The 21,542-nt window shown below is 32.9% G+C and overlaps 1 protein-coding gene across 1 annotated transcript; it reads left to right on the top strand.

Moving 5' to 3' along the window:
- The first annotated feature begins 10,108 nt into the window (after positions 1-10,108).
- On the top strand, positions 10,109-11,041 carry LOC135123856 (putative nuclease HARBI1). The gene has a single exon (XM_064048733.1). It carries the CDS (start codon positions 10,109-10,111, stop codon positions 11,039-11,041), a length of 933 nt encoding a protein of 310 aa, XP_063904803.1.
- Positions 11,042-21,542: the final 10,501 nt, after the last annotated feature.

A 21,542-nucleotide genomic window follows, 5' to 3' on the forward strand; every position in this document is an offset into this window, starting at 1 on the left:
TGGAAGTGTTAAAACGCTAAGCAAAATTTGTCCCACCATCTAATGTGTCAACGTCACCTCAATTTTTTTCCTAAAACACTAGTAGTTTATGAATCCGTCTGGATTTAGTACCCCAGACATTCAGAATTTTGTAAAAAAAATCAAATTTGTATAATAAAAATTTTTCTGCCCCTCTATTTGTTAAAACAGACAGCACCTATTAAAGTACCCGTCAAGATATACCGAATGCTACCTACCACTCGTTGAAGTGATTAGGATGGTTGTAATTTTTATTACTCTCCACTTGTGGGCCCGTCCGGAACAGGGATGTAACAGAAAATTTTCTAAGCAAGTTTATAAATGCTCCTACCGGTGATACATCTTGCGTTCAAAACATTGTTTGGACACAGCTGATCTCTTATTTAAGTACTACCAGTGATTATATATTTAACATCTATACTCACTGGTACTACCCTGTACTAACTGAATGGCATGCGGCATTCGCCCCAAATTTATGGCATCTATAAGCTGTGGCATTGATTAAATACATATGTATTTAATCAATGGCTGTGGTTAGGGGCAGTGTTGGGGACAGATACTTTTTGAAGCTTTGGCGAATAAAATATAAATAACTGAAAACATGTTTATGTATTGTTTAATGGTTTAATGATTTTTTTAAAATTAACATTTCGAACGTATCGTCACCTAAATTATTTCTTCTTGGTGTCAGAATTTGGTTTCCGCTATTAAACACCCGTTCCACAGGTGCAGAAGAAGGGATTGTGGTATTAAATTTAAAAAATAAACATTTTACTGTAGCATAGTTATTCAAGACTGAAAAATCTTTTCTTTTTTCCTGCAAATAGGCCATCGCTTCGCTGTTTGATGTGTCGCAAATTGTGCAATATTTATTACGTACGCTTAAAAAGAATTTTTTTTTTTGTTTTTATTCCCATACTACAGTGTCCAAATTGTGTTTGAGTATCTCTAATAATTATCTCCAGCATTAAAATTAATATTTCAAAAGAATACGGGAAATGATTATTCTGTGTTGAAGGTCTGTTGTCGGCAACCTGTCATAAATTATTATTCTTCAGTATCGGCTTACGATGTTTTTAGTTTTTATGCCCATATCCGGTAATCGTCTATTCCGCTGCGGCAGGCAAAATTTTAGGAAGAATTGCTGGTTCCGTTTAAGGCAAAATAAGTAAAATTTCTTAGAAAGGTATTTAAACCCCTTATAGGATCAAAGGCTGCCTGGCAGGCCGGAATCACCAGAGTGCAACTTTAAATTTTCAGATTTTTGTTGAAACTCATTTTATTTTAATCTCGTTTCACGATTTCTGAGAATATATCACGATTATATATACTCTACCTAGGGTTGTAAAAATATTAATTTTATTCCCCAAGATTTACACTTAAACATAATCGGCACATTCTAGGGCAAAACGGACCTGCCAAGCCCGCCTTGCGTTAGGTCCAACAATGAAAAAGTGAAAAAATGACACAGGTGGCAACAGGAAAAAATGCTACATTTGTCTGAAAAATAAAGGTATAAAATACTAACAAATATGCGATTTATGCGAGAGAAATGTATGTATTGAACATTCGATTAGTCGATTACAGAACTAATTTGTGCTAATTGAACAAATTAATCATTATATAACACGCAATTATTATTTTCTAAAAATAATAACCTTAAACAAATATTTTTACCATTAAAATTACTCTTATTTAATAACACAAATACAACCAGGGGGCCTACCTGACCCGGGTTGCTCAGGTACACAGATAAAATGCATTGCCCCGATAAGTGTAAAACGCAGTGAATAGTGAATTGTGGTTTATGGTTTTTAAAATACCATTTTACCATGGCTTAGATTTATTACCCCTCAGGATTATATTTAAAGATGTATAAGTACTGAAGGCTACAATGTAGGAAATTATGGTATTTAAAATATGAAAATTTCCGTGACAGAACACTATTAGTGGATCTCTTACCTCTATTTTAGTTTATGTGACCAAAATCACCAACATGAAGTATCAAAAATTACTACTAGTATAACTCAACTAATAACTGCTGAAAAAAAAGTTAAATAAAAAAATGTATCTGTATCTGCACCATTAATTTTGTATCTAGATACAGATATTTTGTGCTTAAATTCGATTTTATCTAGATACAGATACTAGACACCCAAAAATGTATCTAGATACTTTATTTAGATACAAGTATCTAGATACTGCCCAACACTGGTTAGGGGTTTATTGAGCGCTTGAGGCGTTAAACTTATTGTGACGGCTACTTTACAATCTTAATAACAATGCCGTAATGCCGTAATAGTATATTGTGATATTATTTTATAATGCAAGGGATTAAGTATGGCATGAATGAAAATTTAGCGGATGAATTTGAACCATAAATTTTGCAATTTAAATCATCAGGCAGACGTAAGTCTTCATTATGTTCATTATCTACACCAATAATTGTAGATCTTCTGATTCCAAATTGATTATGTGTAACGTGATTTATCGGACCTGCAGTGTTATTTAATGCTGAAGCTTTTAGGACGCCAGATCGCAAAATTTGTGGTAGACCCTATTCGGCAGCTCGAGCATCAGTTGCGTCATTCGTACCTCCTTTTAGACGGATATGTGAAAATATGGTTTCCATAGCGTTGGAACTAAATCTCTGAGTTAAGACCGAGGTTAAGACATAGGAAAACCCTTTAAGAGGAACTCTACACACAAAAATGTACTTTTTGCAGTAAATTTCAGTGCCTGTGCAGTTTCGTTGCTTAACCCTTTGAACCCATTGCAGGCCGAAATCAACTGAAAGTCGTCAATATAATTTTGAAGTGTTGCATTCAGCCTATACAGACGTTCATTTGAAATGTTGACATACGGTGCAACACTGCTCTCCAAGGCGTGGATGTAGTGACTTTTAGAAGTTTATTGCACTTTTATTACAACATGGAATGAATCGATGGCACCCCTTTTCGTACCGTCAAGGCTTACTTTCCTAGAACCCAATTTTATGCGGAGTGCGACGGCCATATAACGCTTCAAGCGTTATCTACCTAGTCGGCCGTGGTCAAAACAGAATTTAAATGTCTCGTTAAAAAAAATGTTTTTCGTATCAACATCACGGATTTTAAAGTAATAAGCGAGAAGGTACCACGTTTAGAGCTGTCACAGAACTGAAGGTGGCTCCGAATACGTGTATTTTGCAGGGGCGGCTGGTGCCGGGGGGCACAAGAGCACGTGCCCCCCCAAAATTACAACGTTTACAAACACACTGGACATGATAAAATAATAATTTTCAATATTTAAAAAATTATCCGGAAATATGTGTCATAAATTCATAATTGTCAAAATTAATTTTTTTATCTCGCTCCACTTGTATTAGAATGTATCAAAACTTAGATCCATTTACATCTAAAGATGTGTGTCTTGGAAATATGACATATGTATATGATATATGATTGCTGATAAAACCTGGGCACAGAGACCGAATCATGGCTGATTTAGATGTTTTGTTTACACCGTTGCCATGGTAACCACACGTCGTAGCCGTCTGATAGAACTGGACTGGGGTCCCGTTTCGACCGTGCTCGGCAGGAGTGAGTTACTGTTGTGGGTTTTAATTTTCATTCGGCGCGAACACGTATGATAAAGATTCTTGGATAATCTTCTCGGTAATACAGACATTCGGAAACAACTACACACCGCTTATATTAATAATGTTCGGGTACATAACGCAAGGGTCGACAAAAATCCCCATATATTATGCCGATTGATAATGTGCATAAAATTTTGTGGAGTGTTTGAACACAGTAGATGTTTGAATTTGCTTTACGTGGACATGACGAAAGTAGGGAATCACAAAATCCAGGTATATTTCGAGGGCTGATTGATTTTACGGCTGAATTTGACTCTGCTTTATCAAATCATTTGCAAGAAGCAACGGTTTTTAAAGGAACGCCTAAAACTGTTCAAAATGAACTTTTAGATCCCATGAACGTAAAATTTTAACCGAAGGCAAAAAAGTATATGGAGAAAACTTTTTTGGGATGTATTTTTGTATTTATTTCCGTCACACAATTTCGTCTATTAATTGGTAATAACAACCTGTTCTATATCTTATAGTTAACTCATCAATCAAATTGTGTCCCCATTTCAAAAAGTCACGAGCCGCCACTGGTATTTTGGCTATAAGGAGAAACACGCCAGAAAAAGTTAAATATGTAAATAGTTAATTTTAAAAATAAAAAGTTATTGCTCAACTCCCTATTTTGTCTTTTTTTTGTTTTTTTTTTCGTCTTTAATTGGCCTATTTTAGGGGCTTTTTTTATTTTTTGCATTCAAACTCCGATGACGTAATAGTTTATAAATCACGTGCGCTACCTGAACAAAGGTGACGTTTTTCGGTCCTTTGTGGTCAGTTTTCATTTCAATCTGATAGCGACAACTTCGGCGTGTCATTTTGGCGTAAAAGGAATGCGTTTTCGCGAATTTCTAATTTATCTAATATATAAAAATAAGTCGGGATTTCCTTCCTGACGCTATAACTCCAGAACGCACGAACCGATTTCCACGGTTTTGCATTCGTTGGAAAGGTCTCGGGCTCCGTGAGGTTTATAGCAAAGAAAATTTTGGAAAAATTTCAAGAGAAAAGCAGGAAAACAGGGAAAATCATTTTTCATATACAGCCACGTACTACAACGGCGCCAGTACGTGGTGTGTGAGTATCCCTCACGAAAATAAGTACGTTTTTAAATAGAAGGCGCCGGTGCGTGATACATTGTTTGACAGCTACTCATTGCACTCTGCTCAGTTAATTTCATGTGACATTTATTATGCGCACGTTCTTTCAAACGATTACTTAAATTTTGCACGGGAATCGCCACTTGGAATGAATTTGAATAGTTGGCCATTCCTGACGGACCTGTCGCCTGACTGACGTGTCACACAAAACTATTTCTTCCGTGCGATTGTGAAAAGTATTAAAAATTTCGAGCTGACGTCATCAATTTTTTGGAGGGGATAAGCAAATATATTTTGACTAAACATTTATTATGCTCTTTATAACCTTAAAACATCTGCAAGATTTCAAAGCATTCGGTTTTGTTGTTCCTGATTTAACTTAATAAAATAAATTCACGCATTCATTAATTTTTTTGAGTCACTCTGTATATGGAAATCAAAAAAATTTGAATGGAATGATAAATGACAAGAAGAAACTCACCATATTTTGTACATTTTAGGTAGAATTTATTCAACAAAATTTTGTGGTGACGTCATAAATTTTTTTAGGGGGGACGACCAAATACATTTTGATAAAAAATTTACCATGCTTATGATAATTTTAAAACATGTTTAAGATTTCAAAGCATTCGGTTTTGTAATTCCTGAGTAAATCAGTAAAATACATTTACGCATTCATTAATTTTTTTGAGTCACCCTGTATATGCAAATCCAAAAAATATTAATGGAGTGATATATCACAAGTACATACTCATCATATTTTGCACATTTTAGGTAGGATTTATTTGGTAAACTTTTGAACTGACGTCATCAAGTTTTTGGGCTTGATAAACAGATATATTTTGATTAAAAAGCTAACATGTAACTTCAAAACGTCTGCAACATTTCAAAATATTCAGTTTTACAATTCTTGATAATAATAAAGTTTATTTACGGTTTTCAGTCAATAAAAGAAATTGACCCAGTGATTAATTGTTTTGGGACACCCCGTTTAAGCAAAACTAAAAAAATATTAATGCAGTGATGATAAATCACAAGTAAAAACTCGTCATATTTTGCACATTTCAGATAGGATTTATTCAGCAAAATTTTCAGGTGACATCATCAATTTTTTAGGGGGAATGAACAAATACATTTTAATAAAAAAATTACCATGCTTATGATAACATTAAAGCATCTCCAAGATTTCAGAGCATTCGGTTTTGCAGTTCCTGATTAAATCATTAAAATTAATTCACCCATTCATTAATTTTTTTGAGTCACCCTATATAAGCAAATCTAAAAAATATGAATGGAATAATAAATCACAAGTATAGATTCATCCTATTTTGGACATTTTAGATAGGATTCATTTGGCAAATTTTGGGCTGACGTCATCAATTTTTTGGAGGGGATAAGTAAATATATTTTGAATAAAAATTTATTATGCTTATCATATGTTTAAAACATCTGCAAGTTTTCAAAGCATTCGGTTTTGCAGATTCAAAATTAAATTGTAGGTGAAACGAAGTTCACCGGGTCAGCTAGTTGTTAATAAATATTAACAAAATCTTTTACGTTAGTGCTGTAAACACGATGGAAAGTGGATATTTTTCCAAAAATGCGGGAAAAAGGAGTACGTACGAATTGTCTTATATGCGATTTGTATATTCAACAAATATAAAAAAAAATATAAATTATCATGACACAGTAAACAATATTTAAACACAATTAACATTCTTTATACTATTTAAATATGATAAGTATTAATATGTCATCATTAAACCGAAAACCGTTTTCCTATAAACATGATGTTATTTTAAACAATTCAATTTGTTTAAACATTGTTAAATTACCTCCGAAAATGTGCAATTTCCCGGTTGAAACGTCAAAAATAGTTTTTGCAGTCTCATCTTGACGTACGATGACGTCACTCTCATGTGAACTACCTGAGCAAGGGTCAGATTTTTCGGTTTTTTGCGTTCAGTTTTGATTTCGGTCTGGTGGCAGCAACATCGGGGCATTTGGAGCTCCGTTTTGGCTTGAAAGTAGTACGTGTTCGCGAATTTTTAATTTATTGTTAATAAATATTAGTGAAAATGTATTGCGTTAGTGCTATGAACACGAAGGAAAGTGGATATTTGTCCAAAACGGCGGGGTAAGTACGATTTGAGTTTTAATTTATCGGAGCCTCTAATTCGTATTTTGACAAATCTCTAAATTCTTGGGAAATTTCGGAAGACGATTTAAGTTGGCCAGTCAAAGCGGATAACTTTTCCGAGGAGTAATTAATATTTAAACATAATAATTAATAATATTTATACTGTTTAAATATGATAAGTATTAATATATCATCATTAAACCGAAAACAGGTTTCCTACATACATGAAGTTATTAAAAACAATTCAATTGGTTTAAACATTGCTCAATTTAGCCCGAAAATGTGCAATTTCCCGGCCAAAATATTAAAAAATAATTTCTGAAATCTCATCGTGATGTACGATGACGTCACTGTCACGTGAGCTATCTGAGCAAAGGTCACTATTTCGATCCTTTGTATTCAGTTTTAATTTTGATTTGATGGCGACAACTTCGGCGTAAAAGTAACGCGTTTTTGCGAATTTCTAATTTATTATTAATAAATATTACTGAAAATGTTTTGCGTTATCATCATTTTTAAAGAACGAAAGTGCGGTATCCAACATCCATAAAGTACGGGGTCCATCATTTTTAAAATAGAGCGTTGGAATTTATAAAATACGGCAGTGGTGTAAATGCTTTGTGGGTTTTCATGTTGTACTTGCTTGAGTATTAATTTTGCAACAGTGCATGTTTTGGTTCCGAGTCTGAATTCTCCATGTCGTCAGATGCTCTTAGCCTGAGAGGGTTCTGTTAGCCCTTGGACGCTGGGTCGCATCATTCCATGAGGATGAGATCAGTCGGCCTTGGATTTATGCGGCTGCGTTCTTCATTAGGCGTGGGAGTACTGCGATCCTATAGTTTTCGTCCGAGTTCAATTGGTGTGCTTGCTTGGGTATTCATTTTACAACATTCAGGTAGAGTTCCCTCAAACATATTTGGCGTTTATGACTTCACACCAATTTGACTCCCATTATAATTCAATAGGCCGTCACAACCGGATGTCTTAAATCCGCTCACCGATACCTACCTGAAAAGACCTTTTCTGGTAAAAGCACAGGGCAGGACTGAGTTTTGCATTTACCGACAACTGCGCCTTTCGATTTTTTTATTTTAAGTAAAAACAAAGTAACTTTGTACTCAATCACTTTTTATTACGGCAAATTAGTTAGAATTTTGATATACACAACTATTTACTTATTAACACAACTGCTTATTTACTGATCGAAATAGTCACTGTCATCATCACTCGACTCTTCTAAATTAACAGTTAACGCTTTTATCAACCGTGTCCTGTACTGGTCTTTTCCTGAATTTATTCTTCAAGAAGGCACTGTGTTTTGTAGCTTCTGCTACAAACCGCATTTCTATTTACAAAATATGTTTTCGGATCATCGGCAAAATTTTTTGCTACAATATTTCCAAAAGTATTTAAAAATAAATTGCTACAAAAATACTAATTAAATGGCCTATTATTATTAATTTTTATTTATTTGTCACTATTTACTGTAAGACAATAATTTTTAAAAATTTTATTTATCTATGTATTTTTTATTAAAAAAATTAAGCTTGATAAACCTGTTTTTATAATTTGTAAATAAATTTAGTTGTGTTATTACACTTCTTTTCAATTGTTGGAGGATATGCAACTGCATATCTCTGCATATATTAATAAAGTTACAGCATATTTGCATAAATTTCATGCATATTACATGATCATATTTCTCAAAATTTTGCTGCATACTTTTCGCTCTCTAGTCATGTATTATTTTTAATATAACAGCAATATGAATGTACCCTCTGGATTTGAAACAAAGGCCGGTGACATCGTCAAAATTATTTGATTTATCAAAAAACTTTGTGGACCAGTTTTCTATGATTGCGATCGTATTTATTAAAGATTTTATATTTTTTGCTTTCATTATCTTAATAATATTTTCAAATGTGCAGAATAATGATTAAATAATTAAGGTACGGAAGAAACAAAATTACTCTTAGTCCGGTCCTTCGCGTCTCGGCCGTCTCTGGCACGTGGCATGGTTTACATTTACTAAGCTTTATGAAGGGTCGGCTGTAAAGTACTTTAAACGTCAAAGCCATAAACGCCTTATAGGTTTGAGGAAACTATATCTCTTTTCATAAAATGGGTCGCAGCTTATTTTGATGGTAAAGATTTCTTCAGGTGGTGTATGTGCTTGGGTACTCAGTATGCAACTGTATTAAATCTGTATCTGTAGTATTTCTACATCTGTATTTGTACTGTATTCTGTATTGTAGCTGTATTGTATTTTATTGTACTATATAACGTTCTATCCCTCATTAACAAATCCTAGCCCTCTCCTTTCCTGGCAAGACCTGCTCCAGATCTTCCCGGGGTTATTGCTGAGCCAACGACCCAGGCCAAAGAAATTCAAAGCTTTAGAGCCAGCAAAGTTGCACAAAATTCGCTCGTTGGTGGCCAACGTGGAGCAAGGGGGACTTTTGAAACTGAAGCATTTATACTGTTTAAATAGGATAAGTATAAATATGTCATAATTGAAGCGATAACCGTTTTCCTACAAACATGAAGTTATTAAAAACAATTCAGTTTGTTTAAACACTGTTAAATTAATTGATCACTCCGTAATTTTACTCCGCAATATAAAATTTTATTCTTCTTGAATATTTTTTGTCTCTAGTTTGTAAAAAATCATGTTTGTTACTTTTAAGGGGTCTCTATCTGTTGTTGTATGATCAAGCATCAAATAGATCCGCTTTTTCACACCAGTAGGATTGAGTTAGATGAATATGCGACATCATGAATACAAGATATAACAAAATACAAAACAAAAAATCACTACTGGGGCCTGTTGCACAATACTTACAAGTCTAATAATATTAGTCTTGTAAATTGTAATTTGTGGAATTTTGTTGCACAATCATTTAATAAATTTCTACAAGTTACAACTAATAGTTTTCAAACCCATTAGTATAATTTCTACGAATTTACAAGTGTTTGTTGCACAAATAAAATAATTTTCATTAGTTTGTAGAAATTTTGACGTTTCAGTAATGAAATTTCTACAAGTCGGTAGTCTCCAATAATTTTGTTTATAAGTATAAAAATATGTTGCGACACTTGTTATTTGACTCGTCTAGTGAAGATGAAGAACCAAATAGGTGGCAGGTAAACCGGAGAAGAAAAATATTTCGTCCGAGGATCAATTTCAAATTTCAAACAAGTGTAGAACATACGGAAAGATTTAGAATGTCCGCAGAAAAATTGGATTTGCTTCTAAATGAAATAGGGCCTCTACTCCTGCATAATACTAGTAAAAGTGGTGCTTTAACCCCAAAGCAACAGTTATTTGTAGCTTTACACTGGCTTGGATGTGGCGCCCAATACCACATAGTCGGTGATGCACATGGAGTTGACAAGAGCACTGTTTGCCGTACTGTTCAAAGAGTAGTGAATGTAGTGAATGATGTTCTTTTAAATCGAATTGTTAGATGGCCAGAAAATATTCCTAACGAAATAGAAAAGTTTTATAGAATCGCCCACTTCCCCCACGTTTGTGGTGTTGTAGATGGTTCGCTTATACCTATTGACGCACCTACAAACAATGAACCTGCTTTTGTTGATCGATGGGGAGACCATTCGATTAATTGTATGTTTGTGTGTGGAGCAACAAAATTTTTTTACTACGTGAGTGCAAACTGGCCAGGAAGTGTTCATGATGCTAGAGTTATGCGGAACAGCAATTTGTATAGACGGTTTGAACGGCAAAATATATTTCCCAATGCTGTAATTTTGGGTGACACAGCCTATCCGTTGAAACAATGGTTGATGCCGCCAAGACACAACAACCCAAACAATCCTTTGGAAGAAAGGTACAACAGACGGCACAAGGGTACTAGGCAGGTCATAGAGGGAGCTCTGGGCATCTTGAAAGAAAAATTTCCATGCTTACACCATCTTCGTGTAGAACCTAGATATGCAGCAAATATTGTAAAATGTTGCACTACGCTTTGCAATTTTGCACGTATTGGTGTAAATGATGATGAAGTTGAAGTTCTAAACGAAAATAATCTAATTCTTCAAGAAGATGAGAACATTGTTCTAGATCATCCTGAGCGGGAAGTACCGATTAGAGCCGCCATTCTTCGTCAAGAACAAATTTTAAACTTAATGAACAATTAATTTACGAACTTATTAACTTTTTAATAAACAAGATTATAATAAATGGTAACAAGAAATAAGAAAAAAAAAAACAAAAACTAATTATTAATACATGAATAATAGAAAACTAAAATTAATCTGTGTCATTTGCTTGCAAGTCCTTGGTAAATTCACTTTCTGGCAATCCCAAAGAAATTTCTAGTTGCCGAGCTTCAAGTCTGGTTTTATAAATTTCAACTTTCAATAGTTCCATTTGCAGCTTTTCCTTTTTTTCTTTATTAGTTTCATGTCCGGCTGTCGCAGTTTCTGAAACCAATTTAAAAAATAATATAGTTTATTAATTACCGTGCTGTGTACTATTTACTTTGTTTAAATATGGTTCTTCTAGGGGACATGTGTTTCTGTTCTTCTTTTCTTTGTTCCTTTTTCTTTTTTTCGGGCACTATAAATTATTATTTGCACTAATTAAACGAATGGAACATAATCAATTAACTCACAAACTAAATCACTTGTTGATTCTCTTTCTGGATGTAATTCATTTGCTACTTCGTGTGCCTGTTCAGCTGGAAAATATGTGAAATTAACTATAATAGTATTACACTACAATAACAAATCGTTCAGAATTCATATTTTCTATTTTTTTATTACACTTTTTAGCTAAATTTGCTTACCTTGAATTTCAATTATATCTTCACTCATTGGCTCGGGTTCTAACCCGAGCCCGTGAATGGCAGGTGACTCTTTATCGAGGATATCGAGCACCTCCTCATCGACATCGGTCAATTTTTTCTCCGGGCCGCCTCCAGTTCCCGTTTTTTTATAATTATCGACTTTCTCCTATTATTATCACATTAAAGTGTGTGTATAGTTTTTGTAAATAATAATAGTAATCAATACACTTGTCAAAGTCTTAAATGCTTACCATTGTGGCTTTTTTCACATTAGGCCACCAAACATCGCGGACATATGTCCAGTCTTTTGTTGGTGGCACTAATCCTAGAGACTGGGCATGATTATAAATTAATTTCCACCTTTCAATTTTTGCTATTTTGGTCACATGTTGGCTAAATGCACCGAATAAAATACCTTTGTCGTCTTTAATTCTTGCCAAAACAGACATTTTTAATTTTCTTTGTTCGTCGCGCTTGCCCATTTTGACAAAACTTAAAAACTATTTGACAAATTCTCTGACAGTCACAACCTTTACTAATATATTGTTTTAACTACTTGTAGAATTGTCGCTCAATTTACAAGTAATTATTTTTAGATTGTGCAATACGAATTACTAGTTCTAATATTTTGTAACTTGTGAATTGTATTTTGTAACTTGTAAAATTATTTCAATTGTGCAACAGGCCCCAGGGGCCTGTTGCACAATACTTACAAGTCTAATAATATTAGTCTTGTAAATTGTAATTTGTGGAATTTTGTTGCACAATCATTTAATAAATTTTTACAAGTTACAACTAATAGTTTTCAAACCCATTAGTATAATTTCTACGAATTTACAAGTGTTTGTTGCACAAATAAAATAATTTTCATTAGTTTGTAGAAATTTTGACGTTTCAGTAATGAAATTTCTACAAGTCGGTAGTCTCCAATAATTTTGTTTACAAGTATAAAAATATGTTGCGACACTTGTTATTTGACTCGTCTAGTGAAGATGAAGAACCAAATAGGTGGCAGGTAAACCGGAGAAGAAAAATATTTCGTCCGAGGATCAATTTCAATTTTTAAACAAGTGTAGAACATACGGAAAGATTTAGAATGTCCGCAGAAAAATTGGATTTGCTTCTAAATGAAATAGGGCCTCTACTCCTGCATAATACTAGTAAAAGTGGTGCTTTAACCCCAAAGCAACAGTTATCTGTAGCTTTACACTGGCTTGGATGTGGCGCCCAATACCACATAGTCGGTGATGCACATGGAGTTGACAAGAGCACTGTTTGCCGTACTGTTCAAAGAGTAGTGAATGTAGTGAATAATGTTCTTTTAAATCGAATTGTTAGATGGCCAGAAAATATTCCTAACGAAATAGAAAAGTTTTTTTATAGAGTCGCCCACTTCCCCCACGTTTTTTTTTTGTTTTTTTTTTTAATTTTCTTTGTTCATCGCGCTTGCCCATTTTGACAAAACTTAAAAACTATTTGACAAATTCTCTGACAGTCACAACCTTTACTAATATATTGTTTTAACTACTTGTAGAATTGTCGCTCAATTTACAAGTAATTATTTTTAGATTGTGCAATACGAATTACTAGTTCAAATATTTTGTAACTTGTAAATTGTATTTTGCAACTTGTAAAATTATTTTAATTGTGCAACAGGCCCCTGACGTCGAATACAAACAAAATTGTCCATCATCATTTCACAGTAATTATCAAATTTGGATCCTCTTATCGGACAAACCAATCAATAATGATTAGTCTGACATTTTTTTTTAGTTTACCACAAATTCGGTCGTATGCGAATTATTGATTTATAGGTTACTTTATTTAACTTAAAGTAAAGTCAATGTTTTCCTTGACATTTAATGTGGGTTTCAGCATGGAAAATGCATTCCAGAACGTTAGTGGTTTTACATTTCTAGATTTTTCTTCTGAATTTGCTAGTAGTACATTTTCTGATACTTTTAATATTAATAATAATCTTAGTACACCATTCACGGAATTCTTCTCATACATTTCTTTCGATTTGCTGGGCAGGAGATTCGAAATTGCTGCAGCGGCAGCGGTTTCCACATCAAGTGGTACATCATCGCTATTACTAGAGCCAAAAGCCATCGTTTGGGCCCCGATAAAGTACTCAAAATATATGTGACAAAATGCGCAAACCGTTTAGGATTTTTTTATTTATGAATAAACAAGTCAGATGTGGACCTCTTAGATAGCAGCAGTTGTAGAAAAACGTTGTTTGGATTTCGTGTACGAAATCTACAAAAAAAAACGATTAAATACTTAATACAAAAATAACTATTTTCATGAATTTTTGAAACTGTTGTAGTATCCTAAAAAATTTTATACAATATACGACCGGTAGCATTTTTATGGTGTTACCAAACATACAGATCTCGACTACGGCTCACCCTGTAAAGTTTTGGCGCGGCCATAAAAATGTTGCTACCGGTCTAACATCGTAAATAGCTATTAAATGGGTATGCATGCCATGTTCAATTGTTTTAGTTTTTTTTTTGTTCAGAATTCATGTTTTTGATTTTATATTTTTGTTTTAAAGGTTTTGAAGCATTGTTCAAAATCCATAAGTATTGTTATTGTTTACATTATTTATATTTTTTTATTATTTACCATGATTTTGAAGCAATTGTTCGAAACCTCATGTTACTGTAAGATATTTTTTATTTATCTTTGTTTTAAACTTTCCACTACTTATCATTGCTGTTTCCTATTCTGCCCTATCCTTCTTTCCTGGCAAGAAAACTCCACACCTCCACGATGGTTCTTGCCGGACAGTTGATTATGTGGTACATTTTTGTCAATAGTTTTTTATGTTCAAATTTCCTATAAAAAACGCCGAATTCGTGATTCAATAAATTTTCATCTAATATTGGCGTATAATACCAACTGACAATTATTCCAAACTTCCTAAGTAAGTCGGCAAGTGTGGGCAAAATGGAAGTGGAAATTTTTTGAATCGCGGATATTCAGGTATCACTTTCAACCGAGAGAGTAGAGTAATTTACAGATATAAAAAAAAACTTATATTTAACCATGTTTACGTCATAAGGGTTGCCTCACCGAAATTTGAGGTCACGAGCTGTCACTGGATTCACCTTATTTTTAATTTTATGTAAAATCTACTACTGTCTACAGTAGCATAAAACGTCGTTTAAAACGCAAAATCACTCGTGGTCTTAGGTTCTCACTGGCTTATAATATAAAATAGCGTTTCTCTCACTCATAATATAAAAAAAATGGTCTAAAAAGTTTAGACACTACTTCCCTCGCTGTCGGAAACGTGACGACTGCATGCCTATTATGTTTTTTGAGTATTAATTTTCTCAATTTTGTCAATATTTTGCATTGACATCTTTGTCATTTTTTTCTGTGATTGCTATGATTGTTTATTAAAAAAAATAAATAAATAAATTAGACGAAGTCGTCTCTGGGGTGTATAATATGTTGCCTATGCAAAAATTGTCAGGCGTGAACAGATAAAATGAACACCCTGTATAGTACTTGTAATTTAAGACAAATAGCCATAACACTTATCAACCGGTAGACGTGACGGTGAAACACAAATTAAACTAAAACATGTTTTCTACGAATTGCAATAACCGGATGACAATGCCGACGGTCCAGACTTTCTTATTGCTTTGACTTCCGTTTATTGAATAAAACTCTACATTTTATTTGGTTTCTGGATGCTGTAATTCACATTTGGTTAATTATAACTTGTCTAGATCTAAAGGAGCATCGCCTAGCCTCCCCCTTGCTAGGGCCTTATGAAATATCGAGAAAATTTGAAAGTACCAAATTAAGCAATGGACTCCAATACTGTATGTCCTTAGTTTATCCTCGATAAGAAAAACAACTTGAAAGTGTTTGTTTTTACATCGGGAGAATGTCACGTAGAAATTAGTTTGACTTGAATGAGTTCGTTCCCTCAAAACAGAGGATCAAAACAATTAACTAGTAAGTTACAATCGACAAAATGTGTTCTTCTTAATTTGATCAATAAAAAATATAAAAGCAAAGATGAATAACAAGCAATAATAAGCAAATCTAATAAAAAATCTAAATAAAAAAATTTTAATTCAGTGATATCACAAGTATAGAGTCATCATACTTTACACGTTTAAAATAGGATTTTTTGAGCAAAATTTTGAGGTGGCGTCATCAGTTTTTTAGAGGGGATGAGCACATACATTTTGATAAAAAAAATTACCATGTTTATGATAAGTTTGAAACATCTCCAAAATTTCAAAGCGGTTTTATAGATCTTGATTAAATTAATTAAATACATTCACGCATTCATTGATTTTTTTGAGTCACCCGGTATATGCAAATCCATAAAATATGAATGGAATGATAAATAACAAGAAGAAACTCATCATATTTTGTACATTTTAGGTAGGATTGATTCAGCAAAATTTTGTGGTGGCGTCATCAATTTTTAAGGGGGGATGAGCAAATACATTTTGATCAAACATTTACCATGCTTATGATAAATTTAAAACATTTCCAAGATTTCAGAGCATTCGGTTTTGTAGTTCCTGCTTAAATCAATAAAATAAATTCACGCATTCATTAATTTTTTTGAGTCATCCAGTATATCCAAATCCAATAAATAATAGTTTAAAAAACTAAAAAAACACGCTTTTATTGCTAATCGAACTAAAAACTAGAAAATAATTTTTAATGACAGAGTTTAATATTACAGTAGTAGAAGATCAAACAATCAATCATAATAAATCACCTCAAATTAAAATTATAATAAAATTTAAGTTATTAACAGAATAATTCAATTCAGAGTAAAAAGCGTGGGGTGCATTTTACTGCGGTTCATAACTATCCTCTCATAGATAGTTGCCAATAGAATGATTGTAATATTTAAAATATCAAGCACCCCACGCTTTTTACTCTGAATTGAATTATTCTGTTAATAACGTAAATTTTATTATAATTTTAATTTGAGGTGATTTATTATGATTGATTGTTTGATCTTCTACTACTGTAATATTAAACTCTGTCATTAAAAATTATTTTCTAGTTTTTAGTTCGATTAGCAATAAAAGCGTGTTTTTTTAGTTTTTTAAACTATTATTTATTTTTCATTTTTTAGTCTGCGACAAATTCATAAATTGGGGAATTAATTACTTATTTAGATTTTTCTAGAAAGAACCACTCAGTGGTCTCCGTATGATCGATCAACGGGAATTAGTTCGAAATCAATCGCCCTCACGGACCAACGGGATACAATTCATCATTGTGGTTAGTTTTACCCCCCAAATAGTTAATTTTCCTCCATGTTTGTATTTCTGAATCAAAATTTGTTATCTTTATTTAAGTTGGTGAGAATTCATGATTAGATATGTTTTAATTATAATTAATTCCTTCTTTACCGACTGTAAAACCAAAGCTATGCAGAAATTGTCCTTGAAACAGAGATAATCGGTATAGATCGGCGGAGAGAGATAACCGTGGTATATACTGACACAATTAAGATGCGATCAGCCATTTTTGCACACGTTTAGTTAATTAAAAGTCCGTTCTTGTTTTTTTCATTTAATATCCGTTATTTGCAGGGGCGGACTGGCCAGGCGGGCTACCGGGCATTCGCCCGGTGGGCCGTCGAACTGATGGGCCGGTAGGCCGGTTACGCTGAATAGACAATATCAATAATTTCTCAAAGTCAAACTTTTAAATTTTGTTTAACAATGTTGGCGCCACCGCCGACGAAATATGATACATCGTGATACATTATGTATCGAGTTTAAATAACATTAACAAAACATGAAATGCAATAGGCACGTTTAGGCAATTAAGCACGTACTATTTTCACACTCTTTTAATTAATGCTTAACAAAATATACAATCGGCCTAATCGAAAACTTATCTTTCTCTAAGAATCAGTCTTATGTCTATGCTTAACCATTGAGGGTGTACGTAGATCGTGAGGTTTCCATTAAGTGACAATTTATAATTATTACTGTAAAGTAAATTACTATTTTTTATCTGTAAAAATAGTATTTGCATTATGGCTTTTTCAAAACTAGTTTGTCGAAATGGACAAACCAAGCACAAGTGGGAAGGGTGTTAAAAGAAAAGCGGTTAAAGGCGGTGCGGAAAAATTACTCGAAAAGAAAAAAAAAGCTTTGGAGAAACAATCCAAGTTTTACAGGCCCTTGTCTTCATTTATTAAATTGCGTAAAGAAAATGTTAAAGGTGACAGTCAACCTGCACAATCTACAAGCACTACTCCTATTGAACCTGTTGAAGCGGTGGAACTTGGATTGAAGCAACCTACTACTTCAACGATTCTGGAAGATGTTTCTTCACAACAAAAAGTATCAGAACAAGAGTTTCTGCCACCCGTCGAAAGCAATAAATTTTTTTCTATACCAGCAACAAGTGACATTGATAGCTTTTTTAAATTTCATCAAATTCAACCATGTGATGTAAAAGACTTACTATTCAATCCGATTACACTGTTTCGCAGGAAAAGTGGGGTGCGGCGTACTTGGTTAACTTATAATGAACACTCAAAAACTTTATTTTGTACAGTTTGTATGGTTTACAGCAAAGAATCTAGTATATTTAAAAGTGGTGTAAAAAGTATTCATCCTAAATATATTTACAGTAGAGTGGATGAGCATGAAAAAAGTCAGTCACAAAAGTTCTGCTGAAGCACATTTGATGCAATTGAAAAAATTAAATATACTGTCTTACGTTCCAAAACAAGAAAATATTCGTTTAAGTCAAGTTCAGAATAGAATAGATATTTTACTGCGAATTATAGAAGTAATAAAAGTAATTGGTAAATGTGGTATTGCCTACTGAGGTCACAGAAATGAGGATATTCTTTCTTTGGCCAATTCAAAAAAATCATGGTAATTTTTTGGAACTTACTTTACTGCTAAAAAAATGTAACCCCTTATTAAATTCACATATTAATCGTGTTATTTTATAAAAGCAAAAGCGATATACACGTGGCAAGAAAGGTAGGGGTAATATTGTGTCTTTTTTGTCCAAAACAACTATAAATTCCATTGCAGATATTATCAAAAATTTAATAACGCGTAAGATTTCAGAAAAAATTACCAATATCGGAATGTATTCAATTCAAATTGATACAACACAAGACATTACAGTGACAGATCAAACTTCTATTATTATTAGATATGTAGATGATGAATCTGTGCATGAAACATTGCTTGCATTAAAAAGTACAAGTTCTACAAAAGGCCAAGCTCTTTATGAGTTAATAGCAAAAGTGTTGGCCGACAATAATATCAATTTAAAATATTGTGTAGGTAGTAGCACCGATGGTGCTGCAAATATGCAAGGGCAATATAATGGTTTTAGTTCTTGGATGGTTACTTCTAATCCTGAACACATACATCTTTGGTGCTATGCTCATATTTTAAACTTAGTAATAACAGATATTACACAAAAACCACATCAGTGTACATCTTTATTTTGTTTGTTAAATGGTATTGCTGTTTTCTTTAAAGAATCTCACACTAGAATGGACATTTGGAAAGAGTCTTCTCGAAAAGTTTTAAGTACAATAGGAGAAACAAGATGGGATTCTAAATTTAATGCAGTGTTAAAAATTTTTGGAAGTTATGATGACACAAGTAATACCCTTTTTGTTACAATTATAGAGCTTCTTGAAGGTATATCAAAATCAGAAATTTTAAATTCTGACACACGATATAAAGCAATTTCCTACTTAAATTCACTTTCAAAATATGAAACCATTTTAACCGCCAATATGTATTTGAGAATTTTTCAGCATACTTCACCTACATCAAAATATTTACAAACATCTGGACTAGACCTAATTACAGCGCAAACAATGATTACTGAAACAAAAAATTCTTTAACTGCAATCTCCAGAGATTTTGATCATTTAAAGTTAACAACAGATAAATTTGTAGAATGGGCAAATAATGAATTGGGAAAAGAAAACGACGCGTCTACGGTAATAATCAATTCGCAATTAGATATTCTGCGAATTAAAAAAAAAAAAATGTTGTCGGGTGAAAAAACTTCAGACTATTGTATTGATAACCCCTATGAAAAATATAAAATTGATGTATACAATGTAGTTATGGACGTTATTGGGCAAAGTTTTAGTACAAGATTTACCAAAAACGAAAAAAATTATACTATGCTTGCTGTATTTAATCCCCGAAAATTCAACAATAAAAGTTCTGAAACTCTAAATTCAGATTTATTTGTTCCACTATGCAATATTTTAATAAAATTTAATGCCGAAATTACACCGTCTCAAATACGAGAAGAACTTTTAGATTTTGCTGCAAAATGGGATCAATTAAAACAAACAGTATCCGAAGAGTCAACTTTTAGTGACGATTGTGGTAACCAAAAATCCTGCAAATCCTGCAAACAGTGTGCTTTGTGTTGTTATACATTTTTAATGAAACACAATCTTTATTCAAGTGCTTATGAAAATATTTTTCTTGTGTATAAATTTTTGTTAACTCTATCTATTTCGTCTGGTGGTTGTGAAAGGAGTTTTTCAAAGCTTAAAATTGTCAAAAATAGATTACGAAATAGTTTGACGGATGATCATTTGGAAGCATTTAAAATGATGTTTGTTGAAAGTATCATGTTAGATGACATTGACTGTAATATTGTTATAGATACACTGTCGGGTCAAAGTGCCGTTATGGCCAAATTATTAAAATAATCTGTATAATATAGGTATAATGCATATAAAAAATAAAATTGCTACAACTTTTTACTTCCTGAGCGTATTTCTAAATAAAATTAGTTATTTTAACCTTATTAATTAATAGATAAATGTAAAATTGTTGATTTTACAAAATATCATAGAAAAAATTTACTATAAGTAGTAAATGAGGGTCGCCTCCAGGGCCGGTTAAATCTTTTGCCCGGGCCACTTTTAAAGTGCCAGTCCGCCCCTGGTTATTTGTATTTTAATCATGACTATAATTACAACGAAGAGTAAACCAGATACTACAGGCATGCGCAGATCGCGCGCTAGCTTTATCTCTTTTACTCCACTACACAGGATCCATAAAAGAATTTATAAATCCTGGCGCTCCTAATAAGGATAATGGGAAACTGTTATCAAATTATTGCATTGTCATCGATCCTTGAGACGTGTGCAAAGTTTCAAGATGATCAGACTTTTAGAAACCGATGAAAATTAAGCTCAAAGATTCCGTTACATACATACATAGATACATACAACCCAAGCTAATAAAAGCGTGATAAAAAATATGAATGAAATGATAAATTACAAGTACATATTTTGTACATTTTAGATAAGATTTATTGGGCAAACTTTTGAGCTGACGTCATCCATTTTTTGGAGGGGATAAGTAAATATATTTTGACTAAAAATTTATTATCCTCTTTATAACCTTAGAACATCTGCAAGATTTCAAAGCATTCGGTTTAGCAGATTCAAAATTAAATTGCAAAATGTTGTTTTATAATTTTGATTTTTTTTCCAAAAATCTGGGCGTTTCGGATAAATACTCAATTCGGAATCATAAACTACATGTGTAGGACAGTAGGACTATGTTATTTTATACAATATAAAACCATTTATTACAACAGGCGGACAGACGGACAGACAGACAGACGGAAACGGGAGACCTATTTCTTCGTCCTGTAGGGGCCATGAAAGGTCGAGAAAACGTAAAAGTAGACGGACTCGATTACAATACGTCCTTCGCTTACGCTCGGGAAGTAAAACTATTATTCAAGGCGTCACATTAAAAAGAACTTTGTATATAATAATATAGAAAATTTAATAGAAATTATTTAGACGAAATTTTCGC

This window comes from Zophobas morio, unplaced genomic scaffold (genome assembly GCF_036711695.1).
Source record: "Zophobas morio isolate AGI-343-1 ecotype UQ-CSIRO unplaced genomic scaffold, CSIRO_AGI_Zmor_V1 ptg000006l, whole genome shotgun sequence".
Lineage (NCBI taxonomy): Eukaryota > Metazoa > Arthropoda > Insecta > Coleoptera > Tenebrionidae > Zophobas > Zophobas morio.

Excerpts from the sequence above, each read along its gene's own strand:
- LOC135123856 (XM_064048733.1), top strand. The coding sequence starts at position 10,109 with ATGTCCGCAGAAAAATTGGATTTGCTTCTAAATGAAATAGGGCCTCTA.